The following is a 19114-nucleotide window of genomic DNA, read 5'->3' on the forward strand; positions in this document are numbered from 1 at the left end:
ACTGTATATTCTTCAGGAGTAAATGGCTATATATAATTAATTTAAAAGTCAAAACCAATCCCAGATTGCTCCTTTAATTCCTTAATTTGATTTTTCGAGTGCTTTTCTAGATGCTTTGCTTCATATGGGGACACCTCATCCATCATTAATGGCATCCATTTCTTGGCAGCCATTTCTTGTACAAGCTCACCACACATCCGCTTGTACGTTTGTTCTCGTGGTGGGACATCTAACGTAGCGTGCTGTTGTAGACAATGGATGAAAGATGATCTTAATACTATGAAGCTTTAGAGAAATTCATCCTCTGAGTATGCCATGTATATTGACCATGGTCATGTTCAGTAAGCACTCCCTTGCAAAATGTTTTGCAACAGAAAATGAAAATCTGCATTCTTATTGGACACACTCAGGTTGTGCCCTCCCTGTTAGAATTGTTTTTCCTGTTTTGTGCCGAATAAACATGACCCAGGTATAAGCTGTGCCACATGCTGCCCCGGCTGAGGTCCACCATCAGGCTGCCTGCAGACAAACACCTCCTGCAACAGCTGGAGTTCTGCGTCCGCAAGCTACTCTGTCGGGAGAAGGACAAGGATGTGGTGGCCACCGTCCGCAAGGTGAGGGAGGGAGGGGTGGATGACATTACTGAGTACAATTTCAATCGGGGTCACTTAGAAATGTCCTTGTTTTTGAAAGAAAATAAAATCTTTTGTCCATTAAAATAACATAAAATTTATCAGAAATACAGTGTAGACATTGTTAATGTTGTAAATTACTATTGTAGCTCGAAACGGCTGATTTTCTATGGAATGTCTACATAGGTGTACAGAGGCCCATTATCAGCAACCATCACTCCTGTGTTCCAATGGCACGTTGTGTTAGCTAATCCAAGTTTATCATTTAAGTACATTAGAGTGTCTGGTTTGAGAAATAGACGCCTCACAAGTCCTCAACTGGCAGCTTCATTAAATAGTACTGTCAAAACACCAGTCTCAACGTTAACAGTGAAGAGGTGACTCCGGGATGCTGGCCTTCTAGGCAGAGTTCCTCTGTCCAGTGTCTGTGTTTTTTTCCCATCTGTAAGGGCTGTCGCTCTCCTCATCCTCGGACGAGGAGAGGAGAGAAGGATCATCAGACCAAAATGCAGCTTCAGGGAAATAAGCCATCTTTTTATTTAACACGATGATGATGGCAACACGAAAAACAAAACACTTTCAACTTTACAAAACAAGAAAACGACGTCAACGAAACCTGAACATAAACTTACATAACTACACGTAAACTCACGGACAGGAAACAGACGACATCGAAACGAAAACGAACAGCCAAACAGTCCCGTATGGTACATACATTACACGACACAGGAGACAATCACCCACAAACAAACAGTGAGAACGCCCTACCTAAATATGACTCTTAATTAGAGGAAAACGCAAACTACCTGCCTCTAATTAAGAGCCATACCAGGCAACCCAAAACCAACATAGAAACAGATAACATAGACTGCCCACCCAAAACACATGCCCTGACCTAAACACATACAAAAACAACATAAAACAGGTCAGGACCGTTACAGAACCCCCCCCTCAAGGTGCGAACGCCGGGCGCACCAGCACAAAGTCCAGGGGAGGGTCTGGGTGGGCAGTTGACCACGGTGGTGGCTCCGGCTCTGGACGCTGTCCCCACACCACCATAGTCACTCCCCGCTTCTGTCTTCCCCTCCCAATGACCACCCTAAAACTAACATCCCCTAAATGAATGGCCAGCACCGGGAGAAGGGGCAGCACCGGGACAAGGGGCAGCACCGGGACAAGGAGCAGCACCGGGACAAGGAGCAGCACCGGGACAAGGGGCAGCACCGGGACAAGGGGCAGCACCGGGACAAGGGGCAGCACCAGGATAAGGGGCAGCACCGGAACAAGGGGCAGCACCGGAACAAGGGGCAGCACCGGAACAAGGGGCAGCACCGGAACAAGGGGCAGCACCGGAACAAGGGGCAGCACCGGAACAAGGGGCAGCACCGGGACAAGGGGCAGCACCGGGACAAGGGGCAGCACCGGGACAAGGGGCAGCACCGGGACAAGGGGCAGCACCAGGCTGATATATTCAGTCAGATCCTGACTGAACGGCTCTTGACGCTCATGGCTGGCTGACGGCTCTCGACGCTCATGGCTGGCTGACGGCTCTCGACGCTCATGGCAGGCTGACGGCTCTCGACGCTCATGGCAGGCTGACGGCTCTCGACGCTCATGGCAGGCTGACGGCTCTCGACGCTCATGGCAGGCTGACGGCTCTCGACGCTCATGGCAGGCTGACGGCTCTCGACGCTCATGGCTCTCTGACGGCTCTCGACGCTCATGGCTCTCTGACAGCTCTCGACGCTCATGGCTCTCTGACAGCTCTCGACGCTCATGGCTCTCTGACGGCTCTGGCTGCTCATGGCTCGCTGGCGGCTCTGGCAGATCCTGTCTGGTTGGCGGCTCTGGCAGATCCTGTCTGGTTGGCGGCTCTGGCAGATCCTGTCTGGTTGGCGGCTCTGGCAGATCCTGTCTGGTTGGCGGCTCTGGCAGATCCTGTCTGGCGGACGGCTCTAGCGGCTCCTGTCTGGCGGACGGCTCTAGCGGCTCCTGTCTGGCGGACGGCTCTGTAGGCTCATGGCAGACGGGCGGCTTTGCAGGCTCATGGCAGACGGGCGGCTTTTCAGGCTCATGGCAGACGGATGACTCAGACGGCGCTGGGGAGACGGATGGCTCAGATGGCGCTGGGGAGACGGATGGCTCAGATGGCGCTGGGGAGACGGATGGCTCAGATGGCGCTGGGGAGACAGATGGCTCTGGCCGGATATGGCGCACTGTAGACCTGGTGCGTGGTGCCGGAACTGGAGGCACCGTGCTAAGGATAAGCACCTTCCTACTAGTGCGGGGAGCAGGGACAGGGCACACTGTACTCTCAAAGCCTACTCTATCCCTGATGCGAGGTACCGGCACTGGTGACACCGGGCTGAGGACAAGCACATCAGGATTAGTAGGGGGAGAAGATACAGTGTGTACAGGGCTCTGGAGACGCACAGGAGGCTTTGTGCGTGGTGCCGGAACTGGAGGCACCGAACTGGATACACGCACTACAGAGAGAGTGCGTGGAGGAGGAACTGGGCTCAGGAGACGCACTGGTAGCCTAGTGTGTAGTGTAGGCACTGTAGGTACTAGGCTGGGGCGGGGAGGTGGCGCCGGAAATACCGGACCGTGGAGACGTACTGGCACTCTTGAGCATTGAGCCTGCCCAACCTTACCTGGTTGAATGCTCCCGGTCGCCCGACCAGTGCAGGGAGGTGGAATAACCCGCACCGGGCTATGTAGGCGAACCGGGGAAACCATGCGTAAGGCAGGTGCCATGTATGCCGGCCCGAGGAGACGCACTGGAGACCAGACGCGTTGAGCCGGCCTCATGACACCTGGCTCAATACCCAATCTAGCCCTACCAGTGCGGGGAGGTGGAATAACCCGCACTGGGCTATGCACTCGTACAGGAGACACCGTGCGCTCTACTGCGTAACACGGCGCCTGCCCGTACTCCCGCTCTCCACGGTAAGCCTGGGAAGTGGGCGCAGGTCTCCTACCTGCCCTTGGCCCACTACCTCCTAGCCCCCCCCCAAGAAATTTTTGGGAATTACTTACGGGCTTTTTGGGCTTCCGTGCCAGACGCGTTCCCTCATAGCTCCGGTTCCTCTCTCCAGTAGCCTCTGCTCTCCTCAGTGCCTCCTGCTGCTCCCATGGCTTTTCGGGCTTCCAGCCACGTCTCCTTGCTGCCTCTTCATATCTCCGCCTCTCTGCCTTCGCTGCCTCCAGCTCAGCTTTAGGGCGGCGATATTCTCCTGGTTGAGTCCATGGTCCCTTTCCATCCAATATTTCCTCCCATGTCCATGAGTCCTGGTTTACCTGTCCCTTACTCCATTGAGTTTTCCCTTGCCGCTTGGTCTTAGCGTGGTGGGTGATTCTGTAAGGGCTGTCGCTCTCCTCATCCTCGGACGAGGAGAGGAGAGAAGGATCATCAGACCAAAATGCAGCTTCAGGGAAATAAGCCATCTTTTTATTTAACACGATGATGATGGCAACACGAAAAACAAAACACTTTCAACTTTACAAAACAAGAAAACGACACCAACGAAACCTGAACATAAACTTACATAACTACACGTAAACTCACGGACAGGAAACAGACGACATCGAAACGAAAACGAACAGCCAAACAGTCCCGTATGGTACATACATTACACGACACAGGAGACAATCACCCACAAACAAACAGTGAGAACGCCCTACCTAAATATGACTCTTAATTAGAGGAAAACGCAAACCACCTGCCTCTAATTAAGAGCCATACCAGGCAACCCAAAACCAACATAGAAACAGATAACATAGACTGCCCACCCAAAACACATGCCCTGACCTAAACACATACAAAAACAACATAAAACAGGTCAGGACCGTTACACCATCTTAATCTTCTATTTTTATTGGCCAGTCTGAGATATGGCTTTTTCTTTGCAACTCTGCCTAGAAGGCCAGCATATGGACATGCACATTTGCACATTTGTGCACATTTGTGGCCTGCTGGAGGTCATTTTGCAGGGCTCTGGCAGTGCTCCTCCTTGCACAAAGGCGGAGGTAGCGGTCCTGCTGCTGGGTTGTTGCCCTCCTACGGCCTTCTCCACGTCTCCTGATGTACTGGCCTGTCTCCTGGTAGCGCCTCCATGCTCTGGACACTACGCTGACAGACACAGCAAACCTTCTTGCCACAGCTCGCATTGATGTGCCATCCTGTATGAGCTGCACTACCTGAGCCACTTGTGTGGGTTGTAGACTCCGTCTCATGCTACCACTAGAGTGAGAGCACCGCCAGCATTCAAAAGTGATCAAAACATCAGCCAGGAAGCATAGGAACTGAGAAGTGGTCTGTGGTCACCACCTGCAGAATCACTCCTTTATTGGGGGTGTCTTGCTAATTGCCTATAATTTCCACCTTTTGTCTATTCCATTCGCACAACAGCATGTGAAATGTATTGTCAATCAGTGTTGCTTCCTAAGTGGACAGTTTGATTTCACAGAAGTGTGATTGACTTGGAGTTACATTGTGTTGTTTAAGTGTTCCCTTTATTTTTTTGAGCAGTGTGTATAGATATATATATATATATATATATATATATAAACATTTTTTTTTTTTTTTTTTTAGACAGTGCTGGAATTGGACAAAATGGACATCACAGAACCTGTAAGTAATCCTTTACTTTCTTCACTCTTTTTAGAACACTTGGAAGAATGGTTATGTTGCAGATAGCAATGTCCTATAAGCATGAGTGAATTGTTTCGCCCCACAGCTAAGATGTTTAGCTAGCCAGCTAAAATTGCTTACAGTTAGTTAGCAACCGTTTCTACGCTCTTTTTGCAAGCTGTCGTTCCAAAAACCTCTCTCCAAAAATGACAAGGTGTCACCAGTTGTATTTACATTTTAATTTATTATATTTATTTTACATATATTGATATGGTGGGCAGCAGGTAGCCTAGCGGTTAGACCCTAGCGGTTAGCGCATTGGGCAGTAACCGAAAGGTCGCTGGTTCGAATAACCAAGCCCACAAGGTGAAAAATCTGTCAACATGCCTTTGAGCAAGGCAGTTAACCCTAATTTGCTCCAGGCTCATTCGGAAAGTATTCAGACACCTTCCCCTTTTCCACATTTTGTTGTGTTACAGACTTAGTTTAAAATGTATTAAATAAAACATTTTCCTCATCAATCTACACACAATACCCAATAATGACAAAGCGAAAACAGGTTTTTAGAAATGTTTACAAATATACTAAAAATAAACAGATACCTTATTTACATCAGTATTCAAAACCTTTGCTATGAGAAATTTACCTCAGGTGCATCCTGTTTCCATTGATCATCCTTCAGATGTGGAGTCCACGGTTGGTAGATTCAATTGATTTGACAAGATTGGCGCCGGAGAGGATGGCTGCCGTTTTATGGGCTCCTAACCAACTGTGCTATTTTGTTAGTTTTTTCACATTGTTTGTAACTTTTTTTTAAAACGTATTTTGTACAAAATGTTGCTGCTACCGTCTCATATGACAGAAATGTGTTTCTGTGCACCTTGAACTGCACTACGATTTTTACTTTAACGAGTATCCCTGTCATTTGCGTGAAGAAAAGACGGAGAAAAATGAGGCGGGAGTCGGGCTGTCTTCTGAGAATTCGTAGGCGAGTTCTATTGGCCAATGTGCAATCACTGGAAAACAAAATGGATGCTAAACAATCAAGACTATCCTACCAACGGGACATTAAAAACTGTAATATCTTATGTTTCACCAAGTTTTGGCTGAACGACGACACGGATAATATAGAGCTGGCGGGATTTTCCATGCATCGACAGGACAGAGAAGAGAAGCTACATCTGGTATTGCTTGCCTGAGGTAGAGTAGCTTATGATAAGCTGTAGACCACACTATCTACCAAGAGAGTTCATCTATATTATTCGTAGCCATCTATTTACCACCACAAACCGATGCTAGGATTAAGACCGCACTCAACCAGCTGGATAAGGCCATAAGAAAACAAGAAAATGCTCATCCAGAAGCGCCGCTCCTAGTGATCAGCAGTGGCGCTCCTAGTTAATGCAGGCAAACTTAAATCCTGTTTTACCTAATTTCTACCAGCATGTCACTTGTGCAACCAGAGGAAAAAAACTCTACCACCTTTACTCCACACACAGAGACGCATACAAAGCGGTCCCTCGCCCTCCATTTGGCAAATGTGACCATAAATCTATCCTCCAGAAGGACAACCCCTCAGCACTCCACCAATCAGGCCTTTATTGTAGAGTGGCCAGACTGAAGCCACTCCTCAGTAAAATTCACATGACAGCCCGCTTGGAGTTTGCCAAAAGGCACCTAAAGACTCTCAGACCATGACAAACAAGATTCAATGGTATGATGAAACCAAGATTGAACTCTTTGGCCTGAATGCCAAGCATCACGTCTGGAGGAAACCTGGTACCATCCCTACAGTGTAGCAAGGTGGTGGCAGCATCATGCTGTGGGGAGTAAAAAGCACATGACAGCCTGCTTGGTGTTTGCCAGAAGGCACAAAAAGACTCTTTCAGACCATGAGAAATAAGATTCTCTGGTCTGATGAAACCAAGATTGAACTCTTTGGCCTGAATGATGGAGGCCACTGTGTTCTTGGGGACTTTCAATGCTGCAGAAAACCTGTTTTGACTTTGTCATTATGGGGTATTGTGTTGTAGATTGCTGAGGATTATTATTTTTTTACTCTATTTTAGAATAACGCTGTAATGTTACAAAATGTGAAAAAAGTCAAGTGGTCTGAGTACAGCTCTATTATTCCTAAAGGTTGCCTTCTATTGTTACAACATGGAAGTGCTACCACAGGTCTGATTTGAATACAGTCTAATATGTACTTTTCCATTTTAGTACCATAAGAGACACGAGAGAGATCTACTAGACCAGAAGAAGGAGAAGGAAGAGACACTACTGCTGGAGATGGTGAGGGACTTGTATAAAAATAACTCCTGCACACACGATTTTGCCAATCGTGTGCCAGGAGTTATTTTTATACAATGTAGATTTTCGGGCAGTAACTCGTAGCACCACACACACAAGTTAAGCTTGTTAGTGTATGCACTATTAACCCTCTTCTAAAGATGGTGAGGGATTTTACACCATCCTGTCAATACCGAGCACTATGTCATCAAACATCGCCTTGTTCTTGTTATTTGTAGAACCAATATTTTATAAGCCCCCTTCATGCGTACAGCACTGTCAGTTTATTATTAGTGGAAAATAAAACAAGCAAACATGCGTCTTTGTTCAGAACATTATTGGTATTTTTAACATGACATACTTGTGCATATATTTGCATGAATTAACCTTTTCAAAAAAATCTATTTTCATTTCTTTCTTCAGAAAGCTTTTTTGACTCTCTTTATTTATAAAGAGATGGATTGATGTTCTGTTATTCAATTCCTCTAGCACCCTGCTCTAGTCCAGTGGTATTCAAACTTTTTCAGCGGGGACCCTGTTTTTTCAGCTAGAATTTCTGGGGACCCCATTTCTTTGGCAAGAATTTCTCACGAAGCCACCCCAAATCTTATGACACAACCTTAAAATCAGTAAATAAACAAATAACCTTCAATTATTACATTTTCAATAGAAGCAAACCAATAAATAAATGTATTCAATACAATTTCATATTGTTCCATACAGTAATCTGTACTCTTATTTTTTGGTTCCCCCAAAAATACAATACTTTTGAATATCACTGCTTTAGTGTATAGCCTATTCCTTTGTCTTCTGAGGCACTATAGCAGTTGTCATTTTCTTTGGCATCTAGTCAATGAAAGAATACACTAACTTTATTATGACTTCAAAACTAGGTCAAAAGTCCATAGTGTGTGTGCGTGTGTGTGTATCTGTAACGGGTGACGCTCTCCTCATCCTCGGATGAGGTGAGGAGAGAAGGATCGGTAGACCAATGCGCAGCGAGGTGTGATGACATAATGAATTTAATTGAACAAAACGAACACTGACACGAACTATACTTTAGAAATGATACAAAATAACAAACGGACAACGTAGACGAAACCTGAACATGGAACTTACATAACGACAGGAAGAACACACGAGCAGGAAACAGACTACATCAAAACGAAATACAACCGAAACAATCCCGTGTGGTGCGCAGACACAAACACAGGAGACAATCACCCACAAACAAACAGTGAGAAATGCCCTACCTAAATATGACTCTTAATTAGAGGCAAACGCAAACCACCTGCCTCTAATCAAGAGCCATACCAGGCAAACCGAAACCAACATAGAAACAGATAACATAGAATGCCCACCCAACCTGTCTGGTTGGCGGCTCTGGCAGATCCTGTCTGGTTGACGGCTCTGGCAGATCCTGTCTGGCTGACGGCTCTAGCGGCTCCTGTCTGGCTGACGGCTCTAGCGGCTCCTGTCTGGCTGACGGCTCTGTAGGCTCATGGCAGACGGGCGGCTTTGCAGGCTCATGGCAGACGGGCGGCTTTGCAGGCTCCTGGCAGACGGATGGCTCAGACGGCGCTGGGGAGACGGATGGCTCAGATGGCGCTGGGGAGACGGATGGCTCAGATGGCGCTGGGGAGACGGATGGCTCAGATGGCGCTGGGGAGACGGATGGCTCAGATGGCGCTGGGGAGACGGATGGCTCTGGCCGGATATGGCGCACTGTAGACCTGGTGCGTGGTGCCGGAACTGGAGGCACCGTGCTAATGACAAGCACCTTCCTACTAGTGCGGGGAGCAGGGACAGGGCACACTGTATTCTCAAAGCCTACTCTATCCCTGATGCGTGGTACCGGCACTGGTGACACCGGGCTGAGGACAAGCACATCAGGATTAGTAGGGGGAGAAGATACAGTGGGTTCAGGGCTCTGGAGACGCACTGGTAGCTTAGTGCGTGGGGCCGGAACTGGAGGCACCGGGCTAGATACACGCACTACAGGGAGAGTGCGTGGAGGAGGAACAGGGCTCAGGATACGCACTGGTAGCCTAGTGCGTAGTGTATACACTGTAGGTACTAGGCTGGGGCGGGGAGGTGGTGCCGGAAATACCGGACCGTGGAGGCCTACTGGCTCTCTTGAGCATTGAGCCTGCCCGACCTTACCTGGTTGAATGCTCCCGGTTGCCCGACCAGTGCGGGGAGGTGGAATAACCCGCACCGGCCTATGTAGGCGAACCGGGGAAACCATGCGTAAGGCAGGTGCCATGTATGCCGGCCCGAGGAGACGCACTGGAGACCAGACGCGTTGAGCCGGCCTCATGACACCTGGCTCAATACTCAATCTAGCCCTACCAGTGCGGGGAGGTAGAATAACCCGCACTGGGCTATGCACTCGTACAGGAGACACCGTGCGCTCTACTGCGTAACACGGCGCCTGCCCGTACTCCCGCTCTCCACGGTAAGCCTGGGAAGTGGGCGCAGGTCTCCTACCTGCCCTTGGCCCACTATCTCCTAGCCCCCCCCCAAGAAATTTTTGGGAATTACTTACGGGCTTTTTCGGCTTCCGTGCCAGACGCGTTCCCTCATAGCTCCGGTTCCTCTCTCCGGTAGCCTCTGCACTCCCCAGTGCCTCCAGCTGCTCCCCTGGCTTTTCGGGCTTCCAGCCACGTCTCCTTGCTGCCTCCTCATACCACCGCTGTTGGGCTCTCGCTGCCTCCATCTCCTCACGAGCGCGGCGATATTCCCCAATGTGCGCCCAGTGTCCTTTTCCTTCCAAGATCTGTTCCCAAGTCCACGAGTCCTGATTGCTCTGTTGAGCTCTCCCCCGCCGCTTGGTCCTCGGTAGGTGGGTGATTCTGTAACGGGTGACGCTCTCCTCATCCTCGGATGAGGTGAGGAGAGAAGGATCGGTAGACCAATGCGCAGCGAGGTGTGATGACATAATGAATTTAATTGAACAAAACGAACACTGACACGAACTATACTTTAGAAATGATACAAAATAACAAACGGACAACGTAGACGAAACCTGAACATGGAACTTACATAACGACAGGAAGAACACACGAGCAGGAAACAGACTACATCAAAACGAAATACAACCGAAACAATCCCGTGTGGTGCGCAGACACAAACACAGGAGACAATCACCCACAAACAAACAGTGAGAAATGCCCTACCTAAATATGACTCTTAATTAGAGGCAAACGCAAACCACCTGCCTCTAATCAAGAGCCATACCAGGCAAACCGAAACCAACATAGAAACAGATAACATAGAATGCCCACCCAACCTCACGTCCTGACCAACTAACACACAAAAACTAACATAAATAGGTCAGGAACGTGACAGTATCCTTGGTATCTATTCCTGGTTCTTGTGAAATTTATTTTGTCACAATTCTTAGTTGTAAATATAGCAGCAAGGAAGGGCTCTTTTGAAGGGGATATATGGGCTTGGTTGTACAAGGCACAATATGTTTGGAAAGAAGAAACGTCACAAACGTCAACATGTAAAACAATTTTAATCTATAACCTAAGGTTAATAGTAACCTATAATTTTATTAGCATTGTGTTTACTAGTAAAGAGGGGTGCAGTATCTAGCTAGTTAACTATAAATAAATATAATATTAATACAGTATAATAAATAGTTGGCCCCACCGTTAGCCAAGTTAGTTTGATAGCTAGATAAAGCTATTTACAGTTGGTTAGCAACTGCATCAACACTATTTTGCTAGCTACCATAATGTTATTGTGTCAAAACATGCCCTCTAAGATGACAAATATGTCACAGTTGTGTTTACATTTTACAGATTGTAATAACTGCCTTTGTTTCTTTTTTTTAACCCTTTGAGTCGCTTCTCTCGTCCACCACAGGAACAGCTAGAGCGACAGCAGAGCGAAGCCAAGCTCACCAGTGAAAAACACACCGAAAAGAAACGTACGTTCCCACACACATCTGCTTTGAGATTTTTGCTAATATACAGTTGAAGTCAGAAGTTTACATACACTTAGTTGGAGTCATTAAAACTCGGTTTTTTTTCAAACACTCCACAAATTTCTTGTTAACAAACTATAGTTTTGGCAAGTCGGTTAGGACATCTACTTTGTGCATGACATAAGTAATTTTTCCAACAATTGTTTACAGACAGATTATTTCACTTATAATTCACTGTATCACAATTCAAGAAGTTTACATACACTAAGTTGACTGCATTTAAACAGCTCGGAAAATTCCATAACATGATGTCATGGCTTTAGAAGCTTCTGATAGGCTAATTGACATAATTTGAGTCAATTGGAGGTGTACCTGTGGATGTATTTCAAGGTCTACCTTCAAACTCAGTGCCTCTTTGCTTGACATCATGGGAAAATCAAAATAAATCAGCCAAGACCTCAGAAGAAGAATTGTAGACCTCCACAAGTCTGGTTCATCCTTGGGAGCAATTTCCAAACGCCTGAAGGTACCACGTTCATTTGTACAAACAATAGTATGCAAGTATAAACAACATGGGGCCACTCAGCCGTCATACCGCTCAGGAAGGAGACTCGTTCTGTCTCCTAGAGATACGCACTTTGGTGCGAAAGGTGCAAATCAATCCCAGAACAACAGCAAAGGACCTTGTGAAGATGCTGGAGGAAACAGGTACAAAAGTATCTATATCCACAGTAAAACGAGTCCTATATCGACATGACCTGAAAGGCCGCTCAGCAAGGAAGAAGCCACAGCTCCAAAACCGACATAAAAAAGCCAGACTGCGGTTTGCAACTACACATGGGGACAAAAATCATCCTTTTTGGAGAAATTTCCTCTGGTCTGATGAAACAAAAATAGAACTGTTTGGCCATAATAACAATCGTTATGTTTGGAGGAAAAAGGGAGATGCTTGCAAGCTGAAGAACACCATCCCAACCGTGAAGCACGGGGGGGGCAGCATCATGTTGTGGGGGTGCTGTGCTGCAGGAGGGATTGGTGCACTTCACAAAATAGATGGCATCTGAAGACATCAGTCAGGAAGTTAAAGCTTGGTCGCAAATGGGTCTTCCAAATGGACAATGACCCCCAGCATACTTCCAAAGTTGTGACAAAATGGCTTAAGGACATCAAAGTCAATGTATTGGAGTGGCCATCACAAAGCCCTGACCTCAATCCTATAAAATTGTGGGCAGAACTGAAAAAGCGTGTGCGAGCAAGGAGACCTACAATCCTGACTCAGTTACACCAGCTCTGTCAGGAGGAATGGGCCAAAATTCACCCAACTTATTGTGGGAAGCTTGTGGAAGGCTACCCAAAACGTTTGACCCAAGTTAAACAATTGAAAGGCAATGCTACCAAATACTAATTGAGTGTATGTAAACTTCTGACCCACTGGGAATGTGATGAAAGAAATAAAAACTTAAATAAATCATTCTCTCTACTATTATTCTAACATTTCACATTCTTAAAATAAAGTGGTGATCCTAACTGACCTAAGACATGATTAAATGTCAGAAATTTTGAAACTGAGTTTACATGTATTTGGCTGTATGTAAACTTCTGACTTCAACTGTATTATAGATAATACACAGATCTCAAATTCATTGAGACATGGTGCCCTGTGACATGTTGTGACTGTGTGGGTGGCTGTGTTGGCAGGGAGGGACAGTAAGACAGGGTTGTCAGGGACCAAGGGCCTGTCTGGATCCACGTCCGGGGCCACTTTGTCCACCTCCTCCGGTAAGACTGGGAATCAATCAATATCTTTATTTTTCCAATTAGGAAATTTGTCAACGTGGGAAAGAGAAACACTGGCAACACCTTATACTAATAAGCATTCATTAACTCTTTATGAACAATTAATACATTTGTATTTTATTATTTTTAAACACACATTTTTGAAGATTTAATTTATTGTAAAGTGTTACCAAAGCACCTTGACCATGGATAGAAATGTATATGCCATTCTAGCATAACCGTAAGGGGTTTTGATAACTCTGTTCCTACAGCAACAGTAGCAGATTGTTGCACACGACAACGCGCTTTCAACTCACAGTGAATCAAGACAAAAAAACATGACCCAAAAAGCTATCCTGTTCAACTTGGTGGAGATAGTGTTTGATCATGGTGATGGTGAATCTACAGGTAAAGAGTTGAGGAAGGCCAAACTGGCACGGAGTCGGTCGCTTAGCAGCCACCCTACTACACCCAAGATGGCTAATCCAGACAAAACTCTGTAAGTAGTACCCTGTCCAACCATATCCCTATCCCAAAACATCACTATATAATTTTGCTGAAATATATTTTCATATAATGTATTTAATCAAACATAAATGTATGGATATATTTTAAAGAAATACTCTTTATAGGAACAGCTATGCTTTTCGATTGTTATTTTAAGAAAATAAATCTTGCACGCACACACACATTCCAGTAACATTTATATTTATGGGACCACGTATACTTTTTAGCCACTTGTTATTGTCTTGACACGTTCTTCCATCTTGGTTTTCCTCCCCAGAAAGGTCAAGGATTCAGGAAGCTGTCCTGGAAAAGGGAAGAACTTGCTTCCTATGAATGGTAATCAAGTATTCCTATTTGAGTGCAGCGCTCATCCTATTTTAGTGCAAATCATCTTATTTTAGTGTAGCTTCCCAGCTAGTTCCTTGGAAGTTGTGGGAACCAACCTGTGTTGTTGGTTTCAAATTGGTTCCGGGAACGAAGCGCTACATTTCCAAACCGGTAAAACAAAAAACAAAAAAGTACATTCTGAGAACAAAAGCGAGGGAGGTTCTGAGAATGTTTTACTCTAGTTACTTTAAAGTTTTTCCTGGGAGGTTTTGTTGACGCTCTGAGAACGGAAATTATAGGTTATTTGAAAACCATTCCGAGAACATTCTCTACATGTTATAAACGTTTTATGGTTATTTTTGAAAATTTTCTTAACACTAAGAACGAAATTTAAAGTTTTAATTTTTTTTATAACTTCCTTTAATTAAACTTTCACTGAATAAGACTTATTTTGGGTTAATGTTTTTAAACAAACAGAAATTAATTTTCTTTGGCATTAATTATACAAACACATACATTTTTCATCAGTGGTGGAAAAAGTACCCAATAATCATACTTGAGTCAAAGTAAAGATACCTTTAATAGGAAATGACTCAAGTAAAAGTGAAAGTCACCCAGTAAAATACTACTTTAGTAAAAGTATTTAGTTTTAGTTCTAAAAGTATTTGGACTTAAATATACTACAGTATCAAAAGTAAATGTAATTGCAAAAATGTACTTTAGTATCAAAAGTAAAAGTATACATAATTTCAAATTCCATATATTAAGCAAACCAGATGGGACAATTTGTTTTTCTAATTTATAGATAGCCAGGGGCACACTCCAACCCTCATACATCATTCAGAAACAAAGCATTTGTGTTTAGTGAGTCCGCCAGATCAGACGTAGTAGAGATGACCAGGGATGTTCTCTTGAAAATGTAACGAGTATTTTTGGGTGTCAGGGAAAATGTAAGGAGTAAAAAGTACATACTTTTCTTTAGGAATGTAGTGAAGTAAAAGTTGTCAAAAATATAAATAGTAAAGAACAGATACCTTAAAAAAAACTATTTAAGTAGTAGTTCAAAGTATTTTTACTTAAGTACTTTACACCACTGCACAGCATCAGTGAGATTCGAGCCTATGATCTTATCTTCTCTATCCATGGAATTAGTCCACTGCGCCACCAGGTTGTCACCAGCGTGCCATGTTTTGTTACGCTTACAAAGCTGTTCATTTTTGTTTATTCACTCATTAAGATCAGGTGTGGCCAACGCACCTGAACACACTTAACAAGATATACTGTAGGATAGAGTTTTGTTGAAGCTGAGAAAGTGAATGGTTTTGTTTTTAACATTCTGTGAAAGTTATAAAAGTATTCTTGTGGTTTTTATGGAAAGTTTTCATGTTCTGAGAACAACATCTAAAGGCCCAGTGCAGTCAAATGTGATTTCCTGTGTTTTATATATATTTCCACAATATGAGGTTAGAATAGTATTGTGAAAATTGATAATGCCATTTTAGTGTAAGAGTTGTTTGAAAAGACTGCCTGATATTTCAGGCTGTTTTGGTGGGATGGAGTTTGGCCTGCCTGGTGACATCACCAGGAAGAAAGAATTCCAAACCTCTTCCAATAACAGCTTGTTTTCAGTTTTCCCCTCCCATCGAAGACCACTCCCAGACAGTCCTAGCAAAAGTTTATTTTTGACCATTTCAATTGAAAACAATCACAGTAAGGTTACCCAAAAATGATTTTATATTGAGTGTAAGGGGTGTGTAACTGGTGGCAGGGAAGTCAGACGCAGGAGAGCAGAACTAGTTAATAGCCGGAGCAGTTTAATTCCAAAACCAACGGCATCAAGAAAATAACAACTTGGGTACAAAACCCGACGCGCACCAGGCAACATGTGCACCAGCACTTACAAACAAACAATACCACACAAAACATGGGGGGAACAGAGGGTTAAATACACAACACGTAATGAGGGAATGAAAACCAAGTGTGTGGGAAAACAAGACAAAACAAATGAAAAATGGATCGGCGATGGCTAGAAGACCGGTGACGTCGACCGCCGAACACCGCCCGAACAAGGAGAGGAACCGACTTCGGCAGAAGTCGTGACATTGAGATAAAAACAGCTGCATTGGACCTTTAAAGTTTGATGTTAATGTGTAGAATTTCATTTCATTTTAGAATATTGGTAAGAACTGACATGAAATATACATTCTCTGAACGTTCTGAGAACATCGCTTAAGTCACACAATTTTTGGGAATGTTCCCAGAATGTAGTAAAAATATTACATTAAACATGGGAACTTTTAGTGGAATGTTCTGTGGTAGTACTGAAATTCTCACAGAAGAATGTTGTTTCTTAAAGTTCTCTGAACAATTTGAGAACATGACTTCAAAAAGAACCATGTTGGAAATGTTATCTTGAAAGTACTGACATTTCCACAGAAACAGTCCCTCAGAAAAACATTGTTTCTTAAAGTTCTCTGAACTATTTGAAAACATTCCCAATGTCAAACCATTCGTAGGACCTTCCTAGAATATTACAACAAATTAAATTAAATGTAACCATGTGTGAACCTTCTGTTAAAGTAATGCAACACCCCAAAAAGCTGGGTCATTCTTGTAAGTGCAACTCCTATTTTAGTGCAACTCTCATCCTATTTTAGTGCAACTCATCTGATTTTAGTGCCAATAATAAAAAAATAAATACAGAAATATGAACACAATTCCTTGATAACCATTTGTAAATCTCAAATCGGTATGGTGTCCACATTCCAGCCCATCAGATTATAAGCATGAGGAGAAATGTACAGATCTCAAAGTCAAATTACAGAAAAGATCAGCCCTATCTAATTTTTGGAGTGAACTATCCCTACATACATACAGACTCAGGTGACCTTCCAAACCCCTGACTTGGAGAGCCCTGGAGCATGTGCTCTCTCCCTGTCAACTAAATTAGCATAAATAAAATAACAATTATTTTAAATCCAAATTTTCCACTCTGTCACTTCCTGTGGTCACCTCATCACTTAGTCTGTCACATCATCAGTCACCTCATCACTTCCTGTGTGTGTTGCAGCGGACGAGGCTCTGCGGTCACACCACTTCAGCGTGGCAGCAGCGTCATCAGTGCTGTCTCCAACTCCCTCGGCTTCCTCCATGCCCGTCCTGATCCGCAGCAACACCACCAACACCCTGGTGGACCACCCGCACCAACACCAGCACCGCAGCAGCACCCTGGACCACCGCACCACCAACGGGAGCAAGGACACCCAGTCCAGAAAACTCTCCATGTAGGTCCTCTCTCAGCACTCATCGTCCTCCGTCCAATTCCAATAACCCTATTTTCCTATGGCATCACCGTTTGAAAAACTCTGTGCCAGCCAGGGATGTGTTCACTAGGAACCAAACAGACCGAAACGGGGAGGGTGCTACCTGAACTTGTTCAATATGAAACTCTGGTTCTCGTTGAAAAACGTTTTTCTACGGTGTGAACTAATGCATACACCCCAGGTTCAATAGGAGACGTTAGTTCATCAAGTTTAGATATCTGCACTCACACCTATAGCTTGTTGGCTCCTTCATGATTTACACTATGAGTGAATCCACAATAATACCAAATCCAAACCAAATTAAATGGATTTTGGAAATTGCAATAGACACCATCCTACACCGATGCATTATTTTACCTCTGAGTACACAAATTATGTCAGTGATTTTTTGCATTGACACAATCAAAACCAACTTGAACGGCATATCTTTCAGCGTGACTTCTTTGATATTAGTCTTAAGTGACTTTTTGGAACTGCAGTGAAGGAAATACACCCCAGGTTCCAAATAGTAGCGAGTTGTTACTATTTAGCAAATGAGACATTCCTGTGAACAACTTAACTCTGAGGAAAGAGATAAAACATTCAATTAATGCATTTTAGAGCGACAGAGTTGGGACAAACCAGTTCACTTTTAGTATTTTATGATGCTAAAAATGTAACTTGCAACTGTTTACCCCGCTTATACAGTCGTTATTTACACAGTGATGTAAGAGTGAAATAGGGTTACTCAAAGTCCACCCCCTACAGCCTCTGGTCTAGTCAACCCTCTAGGCCAGTGGTCACTAAGCCTGGTCCAAGGAGAGACCCATATGGATTACAGGCTTTTGTTCTCGCCCAACACTAACAAACCTGATTTGCCTAATCAAGTGGTTGGCTTTAGAGATAAGTTAAAGCAGGTGTGTAGGTGCTGGAGAAAAAGCCTACGAAGTACATAGTGGGTCCCCAGGACCAGCATAGGAGAGCACTGCCCTAGAGAGCTACAAGGTGGACAGGCTTTTGTTCCACCACTGAGACGCCTGATTTACCTTGGATAAGCAGTTGGTTAGTAGAATCAGGTGTGCCAGTGCTGTGCTGGACCCTTTAGTGCTCCAGGACTACGGTCGGTGACCACTGCCCCTTGGCGCTTGTGTAGATCTGAAAGGATGGGATAGGTGTAAGAAATATGGAGATCATTTCAACCTAGGAGTCACAGGGCAAGATTCATCTGTTTTCATATTGCTAATGCTAACACCCAATTTATCAATTTAGATATACATGAAAGGGTGGGGGTGCTAAGCATTGACGATCATCTTCCATCAAGTCCACTATACAGATGCATCATAAAACAAGGCAACACAAACCTTTACATTACATGGGCATTATTTCAGGTTTAGTAGTATAAATTTATTAGGATTAACTTTAACTTATGTGATTAGAAGTACAGGCAGGTAACAGCACTTACCATCCCCCAATTCTGTTTTCCAAGGCAAAAATTGAGCGCAAAGACAAACAAGTGAGGGCAAACATGGTAAGTACTGCCACATCAGCATGTTCTTAGAAGGCAGGATAAATATATTTGTTATTCCACTTGTACTGTAGTTCCTCTGGTCTAAAGCCTATGTAATTTAAAGTGTGGCCAAAAAGAATGTCCTGCCTTACTGCAGTTAGTCAGTTATTACCAGTGTTGTGTTCATTAGGTACCAAATTGGGG

At 44.5% G+C, this 19114-nt stretch overlaps 1 protein-coding gene across 3 annotated transcripts in view; it reads left to right on the forward strand.

Moving 5' to 3' along the window:
• Positions 1–19114, forward strand: part of ppp4r4 (protein phosphatase 4, regulatory subunit 4) — a 126231-nt gene that overhangs the window by 100088 nt on the left and 7029 nt on the right. For 2 of the 3 annotated variants that reach the window (XM_055872454.1, XM_055872456.1), the window contains 8 exons: positions 470–614; positions 5227–5265; positions 7486–7557; positions 11431–11494; positions 13190–13270; positions 13676–13766; positions 14052–14110; positions 17172–17385. In XM_055872454.1, the coding sequence (XP_055728429.1) occupies positions 470–614; positions 5227–5265; positions 7486–7557; positions 11431–11494; positions 13190–13270; positions 13676–13766; positions 14052–14110; positions 17172–17385 (765 nt within the window). Of the gene's footprint in view, positions 1–469; positions 615–5226; positions 5266–7485; positions 7558–11430; positions 11495–13189; positions 13271–13539; positions 13655–13675; positions 13767–14051; positions 14111–17171; positions 17386–19114 lie in introns of those variants that run through there. The other variant, XM_055872457.1, reaches the window with a different exon arrangement.

Source organism: Salvelinus fontinalis, chromosome 20 (assembly GCF_029448725.1).
Source record: "Salvelinus fontinalis isolate EN_2023a chromosome 20, ASM2944872v1, whole genome shotgun sequence".
Classification (NCBI taxonomy): domain Eukaryota; kingdom Metazoa; phylum Chordata; class Actinopteri; order Salmoniformes; family Salmonidae; genus Salvelinus; species Salvelinus fontinalis.